Here is a 24,000-nt window from a genome sequence, read left to right as displayed (position 1 = left end):
TCTTTTACTCATCCATGGCCTTGGTGACTTTCTCAAGAAAGTCAACCAGATTTAACAGATATGTTCTAACCTTAATGAATCCGAACTGGGTTGGGTCCAGAGTCTGGAGATTACCTACATCCTTATTAATAAGGTCTGTGATAATTCTTTACAGGGCCTTACAGATGAGACAAGTCAAGCTTATGGGTCTATAATTCCCTGGGTTGACTGATGGTCCACCCCTTGTACAGAGAGAGAACTTTTGCGGTCCTCCATTCTGCCAGAACATAGCCAGTCTGGAGGCTGTGGTTAAATAGGGATCCAAGTGGGTCTACTAGGTCATGTTTTAAGTTATTTAAAAGGCAACCTGGGATCTTGTCAGGGCCTACTAATGCTGTGATTTTTAGCCTCAGACAGCACAGAGAGGACCTGCTCTCTTGAGATAACAGACTGAGGAATGGTGTCAGGTATACTTCTGAGGACGACCAGTGGGGACAGGGGGACTGAAGTTTCATCCAAATCTGCCAAGCTAGCAGGTTGGCTATTTCCTCTGGTTGAGTTTGGGTGATGCCATCCACAACCACCTCTACAGATAGCTGGGTATTCCCCTTAAGATTTCAGACATAGTTAAAAAAATGCTTGGAGATTTTCCTTGGCTAGAGAGGATATTTTTGCTTCATAATTTGCTTTTGAGGACTTGACTAGATCTTTGATTTGTTTGTTTAGACTTGTGAGGGACGACTTCTGTTGTGCTTGTTCTTGCTTATTTTTGTACATTAGTTTCTTCTTTTGTTGTATAGCCCATTTATAGCAGGGGTCCACCATGGTGGCTTGTTTTTCTAGCAAGACCTGGGTTCAGTCCGGTCCGGTATTGCCAATTCCATACAACTGCTCAAATGGCTATACAGGGCATTGGCGTACACCTCTACACAGGAATCTGTGTTTTCTGGGTTTTGAGGGAGCTTTGAAATTTCTTATGCCTTCACTTAGTAGGAGATAATTTGTGAAGAAATTCTTTATCATTTTTTGAGCTTGATGGAGTATCTCTCATTATATTTATTTCACAGAAGACTGTTTTGTGGCCCAATCTTATCAAACAGGACATTACACGGGGGGGGTGCAATGACACCCCATGTTAGTGAGTACTATGTCCAGGATATGTGAGCCCCTAGTGGGGGTGCTGACTAGCTATTCCGGAGCATTTGCATTGAAAAAGTCCAAGAACCTCTGAGCCTGCATGTTAGTGGTTATGTATGTTCCCCAGTCCATGGAAGGATAGTTAAAATCACCCATGAGTAAGGTATTGGGCTGCATGGTGAGTGACTCCAGTACGTCCAGGTATGCGGCATGTTTTTCCTGGTTCATGGTAGGGGACCTACAGCTAGTGATGATGTGCAAGGGGACTTTGTCTATGGTTATTTGGACATGGAGTAGATCAAGAGAGTCGTACTGTCTGACCAGTCTTGAGGTGTACTTATTCTTTATGAAGATGAATACACCTCCATCTTTGGTTCTTTCTTGCTCAGTTAGTGGGCTGAACATATGGAAGACATTGTAGCCTTGCACAGCTGGGCTGCTTTCCATGACTTTGAACCATGTCTCAGAGACTGCACAGATGCCAATATTTTCCAAGGTGAGGAATGCTTCTGGGGAGTGCAGCTTCTAGGAGAGCAAGAATCCTACAGAGTGACCCCAAGTTAAAGTCACCTGAGAGCAACTACAGAATGCACCAAACAAACATTGCAAATTGAAACTGAAAGAATATCGAACAACTGGAAACGAATGGCTGTAGGTAAAATAATTTAGAAAAATATTCTGAAACAGTTTCATGGTTAAGTTTGGACAAGTTATGACAAGTGAGAAAAATTAAGTTAAGAAAATGAATAAACATAAAGCGCTTAGTAGTTTAGATATAATAAACGTGATGGTTTAAGCATGAATGATCAGAATGTTGAGACTAAAATGTTCTTACTTATGACAACTTAAAATGATAAAGAAAATGTAACATACTTTGTACAGAAATTTCAGCATCTTCCAGCCTCAGATGACAGTCTGAAAAGAAACACACTTCCCTGGCCCAGGATACTTTGAAGATGGGAACTATTTGCAGATTAGCTTGTTAAAAATATTTTGTTAAAAAAAAAAAATAAGCAGAAATATGTTACTACCAAAGAAAGGAAAAAAACAATGCACACGAAGTACTGATTAATGGGACGTAACTGAATTTCTGACTGTATCCAGTGCCAGGCAAAAGCTCTAATTTATACTATAAGGTATTCATACCTTTTCTACAGTGGCTTACCAACCGAAAAGTCAATATTTACACTGCATGAACTATGAAAGAATATCAGACAAAAAAGAAAAAAGAAATGGTGATTGGTTTTAAGAAAGTAAGGATCCGACCAAGATGAGGTGATAAAAAACTGTCTTACAGACAACAAATACAGAAATCACTATGAACTTAGAGACACTATCTCCTAATGGCTTTAAAATGAGACTTAAACAGAATCTCCATAGCCAATTAAAAAGAAGACAGTGATTACTTCTTATAAACACAAAAAGCCAAATGCAGTGCTGCTATCAGTTGAGGCAGGAGACTCACGTAAACATAAAAGAGAGCAATCCAAATCCAAGTGTGTGACCCTCCAGTGGCAATGAAACGAAAAGCAGAGATTCAAAGGAACTTCATATAAGATGCATTCATAAAAAATAATAAAGTTTATTCCAATGAGTGCTTCAGACTCTTAAAACAATGAATAAAACTGTTTGAATCATTTTTAAACCATCCTTAAGCTTCCTATTGGACATTACAAATTGATATGTCACATGTTATCTTGTCTTAAAGGAACAGATACTCGAAAGAGTTAACATAGTTAAATGCAACAATATTTAGAAGGAATACTTCCATCCAAATATACAATTAATGATCAGAATGTCCATGCAAATAAGTAAACAATATGCATATACCCTGATACATTCTAAAAATAAAAGGAGCATTGTGCTTGGTCCTATATCATTCTACAATCATTAAAAACTGTTGCTACATTCATTAAAAACCCTGAACATTCTCTCTCCTCATGGTGTTAAAACATTAAAATCCTTAGATAAACAGCAAGTTTTATCTCAATATCTAGCATCTCTACTAAGATAGTGGTGTGTCGAATGCAACTTTGCATATATCAGGTTAAAAATTTAATATAGCGAGAACTCTGTACTTTACCACAAAACAACATAGCGAATATAATGTATTTCGCGATGTGCCTCATCATGAGTCAGACCTCATCATATCGGTGAAAGGCTGTTGTCCAAGATTAAAAATTCCACAAATAGGAACCTCTTAGATTCCACGAAACAAACTGTTTACAAGTTGTAAAGTGCCGTGTGCTGTAGGAACTCTGAATGCAATTGAGTACAAAGCATCTAAGTACTGAACAACAGAAACAATGTTTAAATTTCTAAGAAAAAGGTGAGCCTATATTTATAATAGACAGTATTTGTAAGCACGATTATGCCCTAGAAGCATATATTGATCACAAAGTGTCACTATTTAAAACAATGAAACGTGTACATATTAATGAGTACACTTATTAAAGTGTTCGCTGAACATGGCAGAGATGGCATTAACTAATACAAAATAAAAAGATAAAAACAGATAAATAGTGGAATGCTAGAAGTACATAGGCGTAACATAAAATTGACACAATAAAGCTTGAAATTAGCACAAAGCACACATATAATAATCCCTAAGTATATAGCACCATCGATGATAGGGTCCCTAACTAGTAACAAAGCAACTACTTCCATGTACATAGTTGGTGCTAAATATAACAACATTCTAAGTTAAAAAGGTCAAATGAAAAATGTGAAGAAATAAACAATACAATACTAAGCCTGTACCTAATGATAAAACAAAACTATCTATTGATGTATGGGGTACCTAGCTCAGTAAATAAATTCCAGCTACAGTGTACAAATATATAGACGATATGCATGCTTGTATATACATGTGTATATATTTACAAAACTATGCCCAATAACCACTAATATATTGAGGTGGTGATAGTAGGGGATGAAAAACATACTAGTATGTGAGGTATGGGCTCAAGTAAGGCTAAAACAAGAAAGCCGAACATATCCAAAGGTCCATCAGTTCCTGGGATTTGATACTAAGAACACATCTACTTGTGGCTATAAAGCTCAGAATATTAATACTATGAAAATAATTATATTCAGTCTACAAGGACTGATTCTTACACTGATTTACTATAAGAGTGACATCAATACGTAGTTTTAAAATTACCTTACTACTCTATTTAGGTAATAGTAGGTTAAGTCATCTTCGTAGTCTTCTACTTCTTAAAATGGTTTGAGTTGCACTTTATCATTAAGCCCTGGTGACCTATCAGACCTTAGTCTGATAATCCAACGTGTCTCCTGTTCTAAGGTTTTGTTGATTAGATCACCACCTCTAAAACCCACGCTGACTTGTTCAATAACACAAAATTTAAAATTATGATTGGTGCCTGCTGTTGTATTGTGTCTAGCTAGGGCATTGGTCTCAGTACCTATCCTAATGTGGTAAATATGTTCCCTAACTCTTTCCTTAAGTGATCTATTGGTTTTGCCAATGTAATAGCTTTTGCAGGTTATACAGGTGGCCATGTATACCACATTCTTACTTTCACAGTTCGTGTTAGTTCTGAAGTTATAACAGGATGCTCAAAAGTGGTATCTTTATTAATGTAGATGCATTGATTACAATGACCACAGGGTACTGTGTTTCTATCATTTATTGGTCTACTTTTCCCCGGATGTTTGGGTCTACATAAAATGCTTCTTAAATTCTGATGATTCTTGTAGGTTATACGTGGTGTTGGTCCTACTACCTCATTGACATCCCTATCGATTTCAGTATTCCCAGTGTCTATCCAGGGTTTTTCACCTCCAACTTCATTTTGCTGAAAGTCCGATTGGTCCTAATTTCCGCTTTGAAAGGCTTCGGACTCTTCACACTACCTTCATGTGCCATAAAGTAAGGTTTAGCAGTAACAGTTCTGACCATTTCTAATATTTCATTTTCTTTATAGCCCCTTTCTAGAAATCTATCCTTCATGTCCTCTATTCCTTTCTCATAGAACTCTTGTTGTGGGTTCAACCTTGATACTCTCATGAATTGTCCTTTAAGGACATTTTGGAATACATGTACAGGATGCATACTGTTTCTGTGTAGTATGTTGTTTCTTTGGCAGGCTTTCCTATGAATGGTTGTATTAATAAGGCCATTGGACATCCTGAATACTTCCACATCCAAAATGGTATAGTTTCATCTGAAAAATTCATGGTGAATTTTAAAAATCCGTAGTGTTATCCAAATAAGAAACGAAATTCTTTAAAGAGGGTTCATCACCCAACCAAATAAGGAAGAGGTCATCTACAAAGCGGCAATACATACCAACAAATTCATTGAAAAGTGGATGGTCATATAAGTGAACATCTTCCCACCTAGCTATCACAAGGTTGGCGTAACTATTAGCACAAGATGTGCCCATAGCTACGCCATCCTTCTGTAAGAATATGGATTCTTGAAAAGCAAAAGCGTTGTTAGTCAAGACAGTCTCAAGTAACAGAGTTATAAGATCAACTTTTTATCCGAAAAGCCGGAATGTATCTTCAAATATTCTGTTAACATTCTTATCCCTGTGTCATTAGGAATTACAGTGAATAAACTGACTACGTCTAGTGCCACAAAAAGTAATGTTGCTGTTCACCTAAAGGTCGAGTTTGAGAGTATAAATCTAAGAGAAACTGTTTGCTATCTTTCAAAATATTCCTATTGTCATTGACTAAAGGTCTTAATACACTTTCCAAGTAAATAGATAGGGTTCAGTGACCCAACCTTGCCCTGCAACAATGGGTCTGAGTGGTGGATCTACGCTGTTTTATGGACTTTGGGGAGTCCCTGTATAATCGGGATGATGGGGTTGTTCACCTTAAAGTACTCATAGAGTTGTTGAGTTATGTCCAGAGACATAACTAAGTCATCCAAGGTATTATAAACACTGAACACCATATCTATTAAATTGTCCTTAGTTAGTATGGAGTAAGTATTGCTGTCATTTAACATTTGAAACATTTTGTTAGTGTAGTATATATCATCCATGATGACCACGGGCCACCTTTATCAGCTGGTCTTATTATTATAGAGCTATCATCTTTGAGTGAATACAATGCTTGTCTCTGCTTATAGTTCAAATTGCGTCCATGTCTTGAAGGTGTTTTCTCCTGATAGCATTTGTATATGTCATCTTCCACTACATTGCCAAACACTTCAATTGTTGGGTGAAGTTGAGGCACGTAAGTGCTGTTAGGACGGTGCTTATTCTTAACTGAATTGTCATCAAACTGTCCAAACTCTAGCCTTAGTTGTAAATTACGAATGAACATTTTGGTTTCTATAATAGTGTCCACTAAGTCACTGTTCTTAGTGGGAATGAAACAATTTTTTTTAGTTAAAAGTTATGATTACTGAAAATCCATCTGAAATTAAAAAAAAAAAAAAAAAACAATTGCAAACCTCCTTTGATAAGCGCATCATGGGAGATAAGCAAATCACCACTTAAGGATATAGAAGTATTCCAGAAGGGTCTCTATGCCTTTGCTATGCTTTTGATTTGATGTACTTTGGGACCCACCCCTAACATAATAGACATGAGGGTTTTCATAAACACTGTTTTGGAGAAAAGGCTGAGCTTTAAACTTCTAAGCCCCAAAACAGATGAAACAGCCAGTGGGATCGGGCTTTTTAGCATAAACAGGACATGCTGGTGAGATGGATTCCTGTCCCAGAGACTTCCTATACTCTGGAACAAGCTACCCATCTATGTCAAGCAAAGTTCTTCATTAGCACTCTTCAAGAAAAATCTTGATGAGTGGATGGGAAATAGGAAATACACCCCGGGGATCATTTCTGTGTCTCTGCTGGCCAGAGGCACAAGAAAATAACTTTCTTGGGTGGAGTAAGCTATGGTACCTTGCTGGCTAGGCTTACGTAGGCCCTTGGGCCAATAGCCTAGTACCTACCTATGAACCTATGAACCTATAAATGCAACAATAAATACCTATGGACATAAGTAGAAGGTCATTTGTGCATTCAAAAGCTATTATGGTGGAACAACTGTACATCCTTCATGGGTGAATTGTGCATCTCCCATAAGATCTCATCAGGGGAGAATCATATTTGTTTTGTTTTTTTTTTTTTTTCAGATGCCATCCTATTTTGCTAGGGTCTCTCTGGTTTTGTATTGAATGCATTTGTTGTGGTACTAGTTTTCTTTTATTTGACCTAATTTGGGACCGATATAATGTAATAGGCATCAAGCTTTTCACAAGCTGAAGCTTTCAGAGAACAAGATATTCTTCCTGTGCTTACAGCCAAGAAATGATTCAGACACAATAATGTCACCCCTTGTAAATCAGCAGAAGCACTTCGGAAATAGATACTGTAACATACAACAACAAATAGTAGACCTAATACTAATTTTCTTCTTTATTTTTCTCTCCAGTGTTAAAAAGCAAAGTGGCAGAAAATGCTCTGTGTGCTAAAGTGTTGTCATATTTTCCAAAGCAGGAAGTAAAGGATGCACATAAAGCGTCTCTGACTTCATTCATTCATCCACTAAGCATTAGCACTATAATGCTATGTCATGCAAATACTTAAGGGGTATAACCTGAAGACTCATGGCTCTTTCCTTTCAGTGCACTAATACACTGTTAGCTGCTACTACAGGGTTAAACTCCAGGAACCAGGACTGATGCTACCATAAGAAACCAGTAACCAATGAAACTAGCGAAACTAGCTCAGCCCACCAGTGGTACTATTTAACATGAACCGCAACAAGCCATAGTATTTTAAACAAAACACAATGAATAGTACAGTAATTAACTCTTACCACCAATTATACTATTTCAGTTATTTCCTTTTTCAAGCCAAAATACTCGGCATTCCGTTTTATACTCTCAGAATCACAACAAAAGTCCAAGCTACACAAAATGCGTATGCCATTATACCCTTCTCAATTAATAATACTAGCTACTCCATAAGAATGTTATATTTGTAAACATTCTTAATGCAGCTCAGCAAAAAATGTACTTACGTCGTGGCTCTCTTGGTCCATCCACTGTAACCTTTATAGCTCTGTGGTATGTGGCTACCTGTGGTGGATTTGTAAAAACTGTGATGGTCAGTGTGAAGCTCTTTCCTGTAAGAAACAATAAACCTGTATTAATACTAGTTTACCTGCATGAATATTCTACTTTACAGCCTACATATTACACCTGAAATTTATCAACACTTGACAATGCAAACATCTCTATTCCCAGCACAAAAAGGAATGAAGGAAAGAAAGTAATCCACACAGAAACTTACATAAATGGATAGATGTCTGTGAATGAGAATAAGACCTTCTATTCAAATGTCAATACTGCCTGTTGGCCACATTCTGCAGACCCATGGATAATGCCCGCCGTCTCCATTTGTATAATAAAAGTCATTACCCTGCTGGTGGATGAAGACTGAATGCTCATGCTTTACCTGACCGAGGTTCAACTCACAGACAGAGTACCTCCACATGAAATCCTGTCAGCGAGTTGTGCCAGAATCGATTCCTTTTTTGGGAGAATTTCCCCCTTTTTCAAACTGGTGCAACCATATAACCAGCAATCATTCAAAAATAGACTGCAGCCCCAAGTTTAACTCCAGGAACCTTGTTGTTGCCACTTGTGTAGTGTAGGTGCCAGCTTTTGTGACTACTGTTATGCCTAGTTAAAATCTGTTACAGTCAGCTAGAGTGCATACCCCAGGGGCAACAGCTGCAAACCTTCTTTCTCTTAGCCTACCCCCACCCCTTTCATCCATTTCACTGTTCATAATTTGTTTTATGTTAAGGTATTGATTGTTTTTTTTTTACAGTTGCAGTGGGTGCAGCCCTGCTCCGTTCGCTCCCCTCCCACCCACCCCCATACTATTCCCTTTATACCTAACCACTTGTTTCCTCCTACCCAAACACTCCTCCCCTTCCTGTTCCTCACAAACACTTTAGCCTACTTCCTGCCTCCAACATAGAATCCCTACCTCCTCCACCACCTCTATACACACCACCCTATAACCATTAACTATTATCTATAATTAATATTTTTAACTGCAGTAAATATGCATATCTGAACATAGTACACATAAATTGACAATATATAATTCCCATTCACCTTATGCATAGTCAAGAACATCATTGCAGATAAAGTAGCAAGTATCCCCCGTATACTGCATCCAGGAAAGATTTACTAACTCACTATCTCTGCTACTCTCTCTTAACTAGAGGATACCAATTACGTGACCAATACTTCTTGGCCATACTGCAGCTCCCTAACACATAAATTGATAGCTCTTGCACTGGCCATACTCTCCATCACTGTTCTGTAGCCGTATATGCAGCATTACCTGATGCTTATATAGCTCTTAAGTCCCTAACATCACTTCAGCTTGTAGCTACAGACAACTCCCATTAGCTAGTCTTACACTCTCATCCACCTATCACTTCAAATCTCTTACCCCTCTTAACAAACTCCCACATACACCTAATATTGCACCTTTTAATACAACAACAATCTCACTCATTCATAGATAGTACCCTTGCATGTAACACATTCTTTCTGAAACTAGATAACATGGGTTACACATATCCAGCCCAACTACTAAAAACATCATTCTACCCATTAATAATCTTCACCCTACTCCTACTTTCAATCCTGTCCTCCTACCACACTCAGCTTCATAACCGCACCCCATCCCCTTGGCGAACTGATTCCACAGCCAACACCACCAAACTAAAACACTTCCCTATATCGCCATGTGACCTTACCTCCCCCTACCCTTCTCTTACTGGCGCATTAAACTGAAAATCAAAATTAGCCCCCTCTCCTCTCAAAGACAAACTAAAATAATTCACAAATTGACCAAACTCTGTCTACACCTACTCCATAAACTCACTTGCAGTGGTGATATACATCCCAGTCCAGGACCCAAAACATCAATCAGTCCAAACTTATATCAGCTAAATCCCCTACACCACAGACCTACCTCAGCTCTCCTCTTCTTAAACATTAATGTAAGAAGTATACTTAACAAAATTCATGACCTTCATGCCCTACTAGCTCTATACAAACCAGATATTGCTGTGTTAACTGAAACATGGCTCAAACCACAACATCACAATAATGAGATTATTGCCCCGGGTTACAACATTATCCGAAGAGACAGATCAGAGAAAAAGGGTGGAGGTGTTGCAGTATTATTCCAAAATCATCTTGCCTTAGAACAACTAGATTACAATACCCATGAATTCAAAGATGTAGATCTAATCCTTGCCAAATTAAAAATAAGTTCCAACATATAATTATTGCAGGTGACTATATACCACCAGGCAATAACATCACTGTAATGGAAAGCCTGCTTTATTGGACCTCCAACTCCCTTCCACATGAAACCATATTAGGAGATTTCAGTATTGACTGGCTTCACTGCTCCAGCCATAACCCCTCTGCCTTCATAAACCTCCACAGGTTTACCCAAACTATAACCACCCCCAATCGAATTGACAAAACTTCCAAACGCCAGTCCATCTTAGACTGGATCCTAGTATCTGATCGTATAGTGATTTAAATTTATATTGAGAATGTCGATTTCTAAAGCCATGACTGGTAAAGGATGTTGAGTGGTTTGACCCAGTTTAGTATTCTGATGTCTTGGTAGTGGTGGTTACAGTAGGAAGAGTTTGAGACAAATGTTCTCATTTTTTATAGCTTTGCCGAGTGTTGTTCTATAGAGTGCTGGTAGATTTGCGAAGATATTGAGAGGTGTATAGTAGCATGGGTAGGAAATAGGTTTGGATTTATTTGTGAGGTATGGTTTGGCACTGTACAACAGACTGAGCTTTTGGTGTGCCTTTTTGACTGTTAATTGGCTGCAGAGATTTGATTTCATAGTATCATCTATTGTGACTCCAGGAAGTTTAGTGGGTGATACAACTTCATTCTTAGTGTTGTTGCATGTTATAATCTTAAACTCATATTTATTTTGTGTGTGATTTGAGTAAAGAGCAGCAGCTTAGTTTTTTGAGTAAGGAGACAGTCATGTTCGCTAACTAATAGCCTTGAGCTACCTGCCAAGTTTCAATGTATGTTAGGAATTCTTGGCTCAGTTCTTGTAATCTGTGCTGGGTATGACCACAACAGATGAATGTAGAATCGTCAGTGTAGTGTATTGTATCAGAGTAGCGTGCTTGGCTGCTGAATTTAGATTTATAACTACACTAAACAATAGCGGTCCAAGTATAGACACCTGTGGTATGCCAACTTTGACAGGTAGGAAGGAGGAAATTTTGCTTTGCCACTTGACAGCTTGTTTTCTGTCAGATACGTAGCTTTTGAAACAGAAGAGAGAAGCAAGAGAGAGACACACACAGAGAAGAACGTTTTTTTAGTAGTAGTTGATGTGAGACTATGCTGAATGCTTTGGACAAATTGAGAAATAGTGATGAGATCAGACTGCCAGAGTTTGTTTTTATTGCTGGTATTCCTAAATTGGGAAAAGGCTGTGATGGTACTATGGCTGGGTTGTGTTGGGATAGAAGGTTATTTGCAGTAAAATAGTTAATTAATTGGATTTGTATACATTTTCCAGGATTTTAGATATTGAAGACAGTATAACGATTGGCTTGAAATTAGCATGGTGATTATACAGCCTCCTTTGTGAAATGGCACTATATATACTTTTTTTAAAATAGTACTGACGTGACATTCATTAATGGATCACTTTATTAAGAGGGTTAAGGAATGCATTAGGGCATCAGAAGCTATTTTTAGATATTCTGGTGGAAGGCTGTCTATGGCTAGGGTGGTGTTTTTCAGTTTAAGGATGTGTTTTTTTCACTGATAGGATGGATTCAGGTTTTAGAGAGAAGTGTGATGAGTGTGAGATGGATTCCAGAAAAGCTATGCAATTTCACATGCTATTGGTTTTTAGTACTGGAAGTGATTCTAGACTTCATCTGCTATTTTTGCTGGGTGATGTTCAGAAGTTGAGTTTGGTTGTGAGCTGCAACCTGGGTTTAGTAATGTTTGATATAAATGTCTAAATGGGTTTTGGATTATTTTGCTAATTTTCCTGCATGCTACAATCCTGATTCTTTTGGTCCAGTTTTACCATACTGTTGCTTGCATTCCTGAAGTGCCTGAATTATTGTAACCTTTCATTTTTTTTAGTTCGCTATGATTTCTAACCTTTATCCCTTAGTCTCATTAGTTTAGTTTTGCATGATACCCAGGGAGCTTCTTTCTTAGTAGGCTATTTTCATTTAGTATGGTAAGGAAGGTTTTACTGAATTCAATTATAGCTTCATGTAGAGGTATTATTTTTCGAAATGACTACTTGTAAGATTTTAGAGTAGAAGGGAATGTCTCTGCACTGAAATTACTTAGACTGTGCACTAAGTTGTAATGGTGTTGCCTGAGAGAGTGGCTAGAGATTTTAGTGGCGAAAATAGGTATAAGTGATCAAATAAGGAATCAGGTAATGTGCTTGTGGTGGGATATTACAATGGTGTACTGATAGTACCCAGTCTAATAGTGATGTTCTGTGAGTTGGTTTGATGTATTCAGTTGGAGTATCTATAAGATAAATAAAATAATAGAAATGTCCTACCAGTGGGGGTGTCAGATATCATTTTGAACCAGTCCACAGTGAAGTCTCCTAAAATTATTGTTTCATGTGGTATATTGGTGGCTACCCATGACCATATATCCTCAATGATGGGGATGTTATTTCCCAGAGGGATGTATACTGCATTGTTTAAATAGATAGGTTACATGATAGCTAGTCCTCCTGCCTCTTTCCTTATGTAGTCCATTCTAAGTATGCTAAATCCTAAAGGAAGAATGTCAGTGCCCTTAAAAGTGACTTTTAATTGGGTTTCATTAGTTACAAATATGTCATGGATGTGGTGAGATATAAAAGCATGCAGGTCAGCTAGTTTGTTGGAGATGATCCTCAGGTTAATATTGGTGAATTTTACCTGTTTGCTCTGTGATTTTTGCCTTTGGAGTAATGGAGCACTAGTGGTTGGGGGTAGCAATTAGGGTTAGGTTTTGTAATGAGCCAGGATTGGGTTGAATGTCTCCAAAGAGTTCTAGTGGAGTAGGGAAGTAGTAGTGAGGAAAGAACATTTAGATCTGGTGCTTTTTTTGTTCCTGGAATGTGGTATAACTTCTTATGTGTTTTATGGTACGTTACGAGAGGTAGACATAAGAAGTATTGTAGAGGTGATGAGTTACACTAACAGTATATATGGAGGAGTTAGTATTGGGGGTGTTAGAGGTAGGGTTGGGTGTATATTTAGTATATAAAGGTTTATGAGAGCATGTTAGTTTTGCCTACTCAGGAGGTGATCTCTGCCTAACATACAAAGCTATGTCAAACCCAAAGCTGTTGGACATGCTCCACGTAAAGAAATCCCAATCCCTCCAAGCTACACACTCTAGGGACCTAAACCTTGTCACCACAATAAACAGAACATGCTGGAGGGATAGATTCCTGTCTCAGAGACTTCCCATATTCTGGAACAAACTACCTATCTATATCAAACAAACCTCCTCATTAGCCCTCTTCAAGAAAAATCTTGATGATTGGATGGGAGATAGGAAATTCACCCCGGGGATCACTTCTGTGGCTCTGCTTGACAGGGGCACAGGAAAATAATTTTCTTGGGTGGCAAATGCCAGGGCATCGATTGGCTAGGCTTATATAGGCCCTAGGGCCAATAGCCTAGTACCTACATATGAACCTATGAACCTATAAGGGCAGAGTTTTAATGCTATTTTCATTGTGAGACTGCATTGTTCAGCAGATGTCTTAGTGTTTTTGCTGTAAAATACAAAATAAAACTTTCAAATGAAATCCAGATCATCGTAGAAGTAAAGCAGTATGCACATTGCAGTGTTTATGGTAAATGGGGCGAAATAGCCAAGTAATGGGACACTGGAATGGCTGCAGGGGGTGGCTCCATGCAAAATAGCCAAGTAATGGGACACTGGAACGGCTGCAGGGGGTGGCTCCATTCAACCATGATTTTGTGAGGGGGGAAGGATGGCAAACTCAGACAGCTCCAGCTCGGCTGAACTATACCTCTCAACTGTATAGATTTTCACAGAATGAATAGCTTTTTGCTTTTTATTTTTGGTTTGTTCTTCATAAAATTTGTGGTTTTCTGACAAATCATTTGGGAATTAAGTCACTAAATAATGAGAGACATTGAGTTTCAGACTTCATAACCTTCAGAAAAATGCATGCTAAAGCAAGACCTGTTTTGCTATTATACAAGAGCAATTTTTAGTACTGTTTGTATGTTCCCCCAATATATTTGGCCTTGTCCAGATTTCCTGTGTTAATGTGTTGAGAGGTACGTGCAAATTGCTTTCTAGAATTGGGCATATCCAAACCTCTCAACTGTCCCCGATTTTGGCTCAAAATGTTGCTCTCCCTCTAATAATCCCTCCACAAAATGGCAATTTTGGAAGAAAATGTGGAAGGTTTACAACTGATAAATAACTGCAATAATCAGAGTTATAGATTATTTTTATTTCAGAAATGCATGTAGATTCATTTATTTTGTCAGCTGCCCAAGCTAACAGTACTAATATTAAAAAGATGTCCCTTTGACAGGTTCCCAGCTGTATTGTGTGGCTATTTTATATTTTTGCATCACACTGTTGGTCCAATAAAATTGTGGTTTTCTGCAAATCATTAAAGATTGAAGTAAGAAAATACTGACAGACATTTTAGTTTCAGATTTCATACCCTTCAGAAAATGCATACTAATGCAAGACCTACTATTCTTTAGAAAGTTTATGAGCAATCTTTAAATATTGTCCTTATTTTTGGGCCTTTGTTCTGCTTCTGTGTATGACTTTGTCCAGATTTCTTGCTCTGAGGTTGAGAGGTATGACAAATGTGTCAGGGCCATTGCAGTCAGGCAGAGACATTTCAAGTTGTGACATACTTGTTGCACCCCACTCCCCCATGTAGTGTGCGGAGTACCCCCCCCCTCCCCGTCCAAGGTAGACACAAGTACTACAGTGGCTTTTCATCTGTCCTTGCTTGATTTTGAAAAATGTTCTGGTTTTATATTTTTACACTTTTGATTATGCTTCTTATTATTCAGAAAGTGCCCATTGCTCTGTGTTTAAGTAGCAATGCTTTCATGATAATCAGGTAAGCTTGTCTGAGATTGTAAGATGCAAGTAAGCTTTAATAAGCATACTGTTAAAGAATTACCAACACTGAAAGCATTTTTGTTATTGCCATACAGAGAATACTTGCATAACTAGATAACGTATAAGTCTTGGGTATTGAAATGCATATGACAGTATTTGTAATAAAGGACAGAATTACAGTGTTTTAAGAAGCTCATTACCTTTGTTGGAGACTTGCAGTCGTATTTGCAGGCTTTTCCCATAAACTAAATAGAATGCCAATCTATCATGTGTGATCCATAACCTGTGCAGTAATCCTTTAAGCAATTTATCTTGAGCTTGTTTCTTGTTTGCTGTTCATTTTTTACTTTGATCATGTTTTCCCAGTGAAACAAGTAGATAGTTGTTGTCAGGCAGCAGGTCTTTTTTGGATAAGAAACATTTTTACAAGTGGGGGTATCACAGAGATTACTACTTTCAGCATGTTACTTGGTACTTTTTATAAAGCTGAATATAAATTATAATTAGAACTGCAGTGCAAGGAGAAGTGGTTTGAGATGAGTGCTGTTTGTTTTTCTTGTTCTTGATTTTGACTGGCATTCCAGTAATGTATTTAAAAAGTAATTTATTTGTTCATGCCTCACAGCCCTTTTGTTTCCATCTAGATATTAAGTAAGCTGTCATGCAGCCAATGCATTGAAATATTTTTTTCTTCTATACTTCACATTGTCTTGATTGGACTCTCATAATGACTGTTTGGCACCCAGGGCAGCGTATTTAATTAAAGTTCCAGTTTTTGTGGTTTTGAGCATAGCCCCTCCCCATTCTAGTTGGCCACACCCCTTCACATTGGCCCCACCCATTCAGCTGTCTCCTGCAGCCCTCCTTTGATTTGAAGTCACCAGCCACCACTGCTAGCAGCCACACACCAATAACTACCCCAACCCACCCCAATATACAAAATAGCCCCAATTTTCACCTCCACTCTGTATCCACCAAATCAATATCTAAACTCCTTGGTAAGCTTAAACCAACCACTCTAGCAGCTGATAAGCTGCCATCAGCTGCCAGCAGACTTCCTTCAGATCTCAGCTGAAGCTATAGCCTATCCTGTCTCTATTCTCATAAACAGATCTCTCTCAGAATGCAAAGTCCCCACCTCATGGAAAACATCATATATAATTCCACTGCACAAAGGAGGCAATTCCTTAGAGCTCACCAACTATCGCCCAGTAACAATCCTATCACCTTTATCCAAAATATTAGAAAGAGTTGTTCATACTCAACTAATACAGTGCCTCCAGAATAACAACCTACTATCCATATCCCAGCATGGCTTTAGACCTTCCCATTGCACCACAACATAGTTAACCACCACAGAAACAATGGTCTATTTGTTTATTCCATATTCTTAGACCTATCAAAAGCCTTTGACATGGTAAACCACAGTCTGCTTCTGGATACCCTATCCACCCTAAATATAAGTCCCTCCTCTATATCATGGTTCAACAGCTACTTATCTGCCTGTCAGCAGTCCTATGGCAGGACCAATTGTCCCCCCTGTTACCAGTAACCATAGAAGTCCCTCAAGGATCCATCCTTGGCCCATTGCTGTTCTCTCTATTTACAAATCAGATCTCTTCATCCTCTCCCACTGCCTCAATTGTACAATATGCAGGTGACACTACCCTCACATGTGCTGCCCCTACCCTTCGTGAACTGCAAACCCTTACCCAAAATAACTTCACCCTAACCGAAACTTGGTTCACTAACAGCAAACTTCTTCTTAATCCCAAAAAACTAATTATTTTCAGCCCTGGCAGAGCTCCTCCCCTAAATAATAATTTCATCATTAGCTCCAAAGAAAACATTCAAATCAGTCCAACCACACACACTAAACTGCTAAGCGTATAAATAGACAATAACCTGAGGTCTGACATCCACATAGCACAAACCATTAAGAAAGTTAATAAAAAATTTGGTCTCCTCTACAGGAACAAACAGTTTATGACAAAACGCACCAAAGTAACCATCGCAAGAACTCATCTTCTATCCACACTCCTTTATGCCTCTCCCATCCTGACCAATCTCCGCCAAACTGATCTAAATAAAATGGAATCTTGCTACAACAAGATTGCCAAGTTTGCTACTGAAGCCTCATATAGGTCCCACCACTGTATATCCCTTAAGCAACTCAACTGGCTTGAGTTACCTCATATACTTCTGCTCAATCAACTCTCTATAGCACACAAACTCTACTACCTTCCTGAGATAACTCCAGCACTTCAGCACTTAATTCAGTCCCACATTCCCTCTAGAGCCTTAAGATCTAGTAACCAGAACCTCATAACTGTCATCAAACATAAAAACAAAGCTGGTAAGTCCCTCTTTGCCAACACCATTGCCAAAACCTGGAACACACTACCAAGCCAAATATATTCTACCACCTCCTTTTGTCAATTCAAAAAACTCCTGAAAACCCACCAAGTAACTGGCTATGCTCATGCCACTCACCAGGCTAATCCATACCAAGAGAATTTGTCAGGGTACAGCTATGTATAAACAGTTTCTCCCCTGAAAGCTTCCAAACCCGTATACATTTACCTTACAAAACTTATAACTGCAAAAAAAAAAAATTACCTCTGATTGTCTACTGTAAGAAATGTTAGTCACTAGCATGATGTCTTGATGTGTGTATATATGCTATATGTATGTCTGTTAATCACTAGCATGTTGTCCTGATGTGTATATATGCCATATGTATGTATGTATGTTCTACTTCATTTTACTCTCATGTAATGTATTCTAATGTGGAGCTTTTCTCCCCGGGCCTCTGCTAAAAATGGACCTGTGTGCAGTAGGACTTTCCCGATAAACAAATGTAAAATAACTAAAAAATAAATATAGTTGGCATACATACATTTGGGGGGAGTAGGGGGACAAGCCCTACACATCTGGGAATGGAGAGTGACTTCCTCCCTACAAAAGCACTTAAAACTGTTCCTCAGCAGGATTTTTCCAGTGATTGCACTTCAAGGATTCCAATCCTTGGTTCATTTGCTTTCATTCAACCATAGTGGAAGCAATAAAAGTAAACATTTCTGAGAATTGTACCTATTTACTAAACAGAAATAATTACTAAATGACATGCACACTTTAGAAACTGATCTGAATGATCTCCTACACCAAATTATGTACTACTACAAAGGTGTCAGTAAGACTGCTGCATATGCAGGCTCCTACTTCTAAGCAACAAACAGATCTTATTCTTTAGTGGGGGTGTGTTGGAGAAGGCCAAACAGCAAAAAGGCTATACAGAAAAAGGAACTGTGATGCAACTATGTGTTTACTTGACTGTAGAATACTTGAGCACCAATAGCTAAACAAACTAGATTGGAAAATAGGCTATTATCTGTAATGCTCGGTATGCTCAGTGTCTACAATATCACCAATGTTGATTACAGAACTACAGCTGGGAAACAAGTGTAGCTAGGCATACTTAGTGTACTCGAATGAGTACATTTTTTTCTGAGCTTCAGTCTGAAACTTTGTGAATCAATGACACAGAATTGTTAGAATTGTCTAAATTAGTTTCTGTGATATAGAGCTTTATAAACCATGCTTAACTGATAGGAATGAACCTCTAAAAATAACATCTTAATGGTTATAAGCAGCAACTATTAAAACAGTGTGTTCCCTTAATGAAGTATACATGTGCAGCATTTTGTGAACCGAGTACCTTTTTGAAATGATAGGTGGGTGGTAGGGGCAGAAACATGAGTCCTTAGTACAAAGTATGCATTTCTGGCTACACCCCTGCCGGGAACACTTACAGAATAATCCAACTAGTGGAAACATTATAAATATTATTTTGACCAATATATGGTCAATCTTTCCTTTTGGCAAACCTAGACAATAATACAGTAGTATTTCTGATTAAAGCAAAGGTTTAACTCATGTCAAGTGCCTCCATATTTAAGAATTTCTTCATAATTAACTACCCCAAAACTAATGATTTTTTATAGATATTAACTAGGATCTAACCCTAAACATCCCCATTGTGTCAGCCACTGCCAGCTTCTACAAGTCTATGTTTTATTAGATAGATGCAGCATAAATCACATTTCCATCAGATGCACATTCATTTGGAGATTTAATAGCAAGAATAAACAAACTATACATCATGAAGAAAAGCCTCTACATAGCCTACAGATGGTATTCAACTTTAGAAGATAAAACTAAAATCAACATTGCCCTAAAAAGTACCAACAAGGACAACCCAGTCAACCAAGGTCACATGCAAGCATAAGTCTGAACATAAAATTATAAAAATGACTAAGTGCTCCACAATTATGGAGGGGAAACTTGAAGGTAGTGTCCAAGAAATCAGTGGTATACTAAGGTCAAATATTTCAAAGCAGAAAATATCACAAATGCCATAATGAGGACATTTACTTATTAAGCTGCAAGATAAAAGAACCCTAGCAAATAAAGACACTACAACAGACTCAAATGGTGCCCCCTATCATATTACCTCAGCAAACTGAGGCAAACTTGTGCAAAATCAAAAACACTAAATTCTGCTGGCCCAAATGACATCTAAGGAACAATCCTCAGTACCAAAGAATATAATTTAGTAAATCCCCCTCCCATCTTTTTAAATAACAGCCAGTCTACAGGTTTTGTCCCCAAACTCTGGTAGCTGGCCACACTGACCCATTTTTACAAGGTATAATCTACAGATGACCCCATGAACTACACACCTATCAGTTTCATCAGTTTCCAGCCCAAGGTTATGGGAAGTATCATAATGACAACTTGTTCACAGGAATGTAGATTGATTTACTTATTTACATTTGTTTACTGGGTAATGTCTGACTGGGCAAATTGCCTTTTTTCAGCAGAGACCCAGGGAGAAAAGCTCCAGAAACATAGATATACAAAGGCATTTATAAAGCAGCATACAATAAGATTACAAAATCATACAGAGATACATTAACAATTTGTAGTAAAAACAAGCATAGTAGTTTTTTTAATCTACATTCCAATGAGTGATGATTTATTGCTTGAAAAAATGAACCAATGCAGATGTCTCAAGTCAAGGTCATTCCTACTAAACTGTTACTTTTTATAAGCAGGCATTTTTTCAGATGCACAGTTTGGTAACAATATCTACTGGCTCACAAAATTTGTTGATGATTGCAAACTCTGCTGTACTTCCACGGGTATAACAGTTATCCAGAAAAGGTTGGAAATATCCTCTTCCTGGTGCAGAAGAAATAGATAAGCATTCAGTTTTAAGAAATGTAACAGTGTAATGTTGGAAAGGCCAGTAGCCCTTGCCATCTCTTACACTGCGAAAAAAACACTTGATAGGTTTTACTTTTGTGGACCTAGATACAGTCACACATACATATCCTAACCTTTGATCAACAGCTTACCATGGTGGTAAGAAAGACCTGGGGTGTGATGAATATGGCAGGCAGAGAAATTAATTACCCATTCCAGGAGGAAACTATTTCACTGGATGTCTTATTCATTTGTACGATCAGACTAAGCAATTGGTTCAGTCTGAAAGGGTTCAAAGGTTCCTCACTAAGACAACAGACGGGCCTGGCAACCTGAATTACTTAGACTTCAAAAGCTATGCTTCTTTTCAGTATATTTTTGCCTCCTGAGGGTGATCTCTACCTTGTTTTCAGGGATGTGAACTTCCCTCTCCTCTTCAACACTCTGAAGTATACTGATAGGAAGGTCAAAACATCTAGGCTCACAGTGAAGCCAGTATGAAAGGGTCCCCATTATACTTGTAAACACTGCAGTGAAGACAAAGGAAGATAAAAAAGTTGACTTGTTTATGGTATCCATCTAATGAAGTGTTTTCAGAGCAGAATGTAGGCCCGTGCTGTGACAATGAGCTCACCACTATTGACAGGTTTTGTTTAATTTCTGCTACTTCTTTCCTGTCACAAAAACTGCTAAATATTATATGCTTTACATGTACTATATAGAGCACCCTTTCACCTGGTTTCACTGTCTCTCTGCCCTACAATATCAAAAGGTGACCTGAGCCTAGATTTCATACTTGTCTAGAGCACAGTAAAATATGTGCAAAGGAAATGAAACTGAGCTATGCAAACAGTCTGCTCTCACTGACTTTTGCTGCTGCAACTCACTTAACATCTGTAGTCACAAATTTAACGGTTAGTCACTTAATAGTTTCTGCACAGCAAGCAGACAGGAAAAAGGTGAGTGAATATAGTGACTCAACACAGTCAACAGCATCCTCAGGCGGTTATACAGCTGATCTTGGCTCCTGGTTTGTGAAAGATAAAAAAAGAACAGCTTGCTCTATAAATGTTTTTTTTTCTAACTTTGTTGAGAGCTTTCAAAAAGTAAAACCTCTACTTTCAATTCTGCAAAAAGTAATGCTGCTGGTTCCATTCATCTACAATGTAGCTAGCTGGCAAAGCATGTATTATTGAAGACCTAGCAATGTTACTTTCAGCAAACACTACAGGTGACAAAGAGAAATGTGAGAAAGTTACTAGGTACTTAAATGTGATGTGCTAAAGGAGAAACAGGTTCATTTGAAGATGAAAAAATTAAATGTTCTGACTTAACTAATAGTCGTGTATATAAGTGATGTATTGCTTAACGAGTACTGCACTTAGATGTACTCAGCATGCTACAAGATCCTCATTATACATTATTACACCTACCAGTAGATCACATACTTTTCTGTATTTTAAAGCTCTTTTCATTGCAAGTAGACAACACAAAATACAACTGCAGTTCAAAACTAGTTATGAGACTCAGACACTAAATGCAGTAGTAGTAGATAATAGTAGGATGGAGCCTTAAATAAAACATTCTTTGCACCACAAAGGCAGGCTCCAATTAGCTCTGTATGCTGCAAGTAATGTATCAATAACGTTTGGGTTGCACTTCAGTACTTACAGATATATCTGGTTTACATAGCTGTCAACAACATACTGGATAACCCTTAGAAGTTCATTTAAGAATAGCTTGGTTTCAGAGTTTAATTAGTTAAAATAGCATCTGCCTTAGTTTCACTATTGTATGAAAATGTAGCCACTTACTTAACATCTCTGCTGTAACCATTATAAAACCATTTCATCATCTGGATATTACATATGAAAGTATCCCATCACCTAAATAGCACAGCTCAGCTATGCTTCATTGTCTTTCTCTGCTTGCGTACAAGCAACATAATTCTACACTTTGTAATGAACTCTGCATTGCTTCATACTACAGGAAATAGCATACAGCTATTGCCTCATTCCCTTTCGTATACAAGTAATATAAATCTCCATTTTCTAATGGACTGGACATTGCTTTATACTACAGAAAATAGCATACAGTAACAACTTCGCATGGTTTCCCCTTCCTTTTTCCAAATTTTCCACTTTCACTCCTGAAATATCATATCCCAGCATTATTCTTCTCTAACCAAATTGTAAACTGGATATAGTTCACTGTCAAATAATGATTCCAAAGCACAACAAAGTGTGCTTCTTCCACCTCTGCATAAACCAAGGTGGAATTTTACTGGGGATCAAAACCAGTGGAAACATGCTTTTTAGCTTGTTAAGCCCATTTTACAAATACACACTTTCAATTATGTTGCCGTTTAGATTTGACCCCACCCCAGCCAGGGTGTCACACCATATTCAGTGTCAAAGTAAAACATGGCTTTTTTTTTTTTTTTTTTTACTGAAGACTGTTAAACTGGCTAGCAACAGATAAAAGATGTTGAGACCCTGCTAACTATATTTACACTGCAGGATGCTTGTAAACAAAACTTTGTAATTCACACGTCAGATGCTTTTTCTTACCCTGATATAAAGATCATGAGAGTGTCATGTCTCAACACTTCTTGGTCCTAGGCATTCTCAGCACAATCTTAAAGCTAAAAAGTCTGTGCAAACCTGCTGCCATTGATTCAGAAATGTACTGTTGTGCTCATTCCCTTACTACGAGTTCTCATAATGTCTGATGTCATTCATCAAGTCTTTGGCATGAGAAAATACCACGGGTGAATTAGGCCTAAAACTACCCTTAACTACGTTATCTTCTTGCATGGCCTCATTCACACAATGACATAGCAGGTGAAGTCAAACATTTGCTAAAACTACCAGAACATTGTGGATGCATTTCAGAACTACTGAACTGCCACACTTCTGACCCAGGTTTCTAAAATATCTTTACTATTCCACCATAGTATACTCAGCTCTAAAATAAGTATATAACACACACGTTTTCCATTTCCTTTTGTGTCACTCTTTCTTTTTTTCCTCATGACTTTTCTGCTAAGTCTAACAGACAAGTCTGAACCAATTTCTCCATCATGCCTCTGGCAGCAGACTGCAGCCTTTCTGATCCAACAACAATTCCATCTGCATCAAAGGGAAAACCCTTGTTTTCTTCCGTACAGATCATAAGAACAAAAAAGGGGGGGGGGGATTGCTATTTGGACATAATTATAGTTCTTCAAAAGAATCTTTCTTCATCTTCCATGCGTGAAGAGCCTGCAAGTAGTTAAGCCTGTCTTTCTTTCTTTTCTGAAATGTAAAAATTGTGATTTGGGAAAACAGCCAATGCTCAAAGACTCAGTATAATACAATGTTGCACACCCATTTGTTTTTCTCTTTGAAGTTTCTTAAACAAATACATCGAGGGTTTGTAATAGTACACTAT

General features: G+C 38.0%; 1 protein-coding gene across 2 annotated transcripts in view; it reads right to left on the bottom strand.

Moving 5' to 3' along the window:
• RUNX2 (RUNX family transcription factor 2) overlaps positions 1–24,000 on the bottom strand; it is a 433,997-nt gene that overhangs the window by 212,495 nt on the left and 197,502 nt on the right. For both annotated transcript variants that reach the window (XM_044062655.1, XM_044062654.1), the window contains one exon: positions 8,133–8,237. In XM_044062655.1, the coding sequence (XP_043918590.1) occupies positions 8,133–8,237 (105 nt within the window). The remainder of the gene's footprint in view (positions 1–8,132; positions 8,238–24,000) is intronic.

The sequence above is a fragment of the Protopterus annectens genome, chromosome 2.part1 (genome assembly GCF_019279795.1).
Source record: "Protopterus annectens isolate FY-2018-M chromosome 2.part1, PAN1.0, whole genome shotgun sequence".
Taxonomy (NCBI): domain Eukaryota; kingdom Metazoa; phylum Chordata; order Ceratodontiformes; family Protopteridae; genus Protopterus; species Protopterus annectens.
Note: the sequence above shows the minus strand (reverse complement) of the source record. Positions and strands in the feature narration are given on the sequence as shown.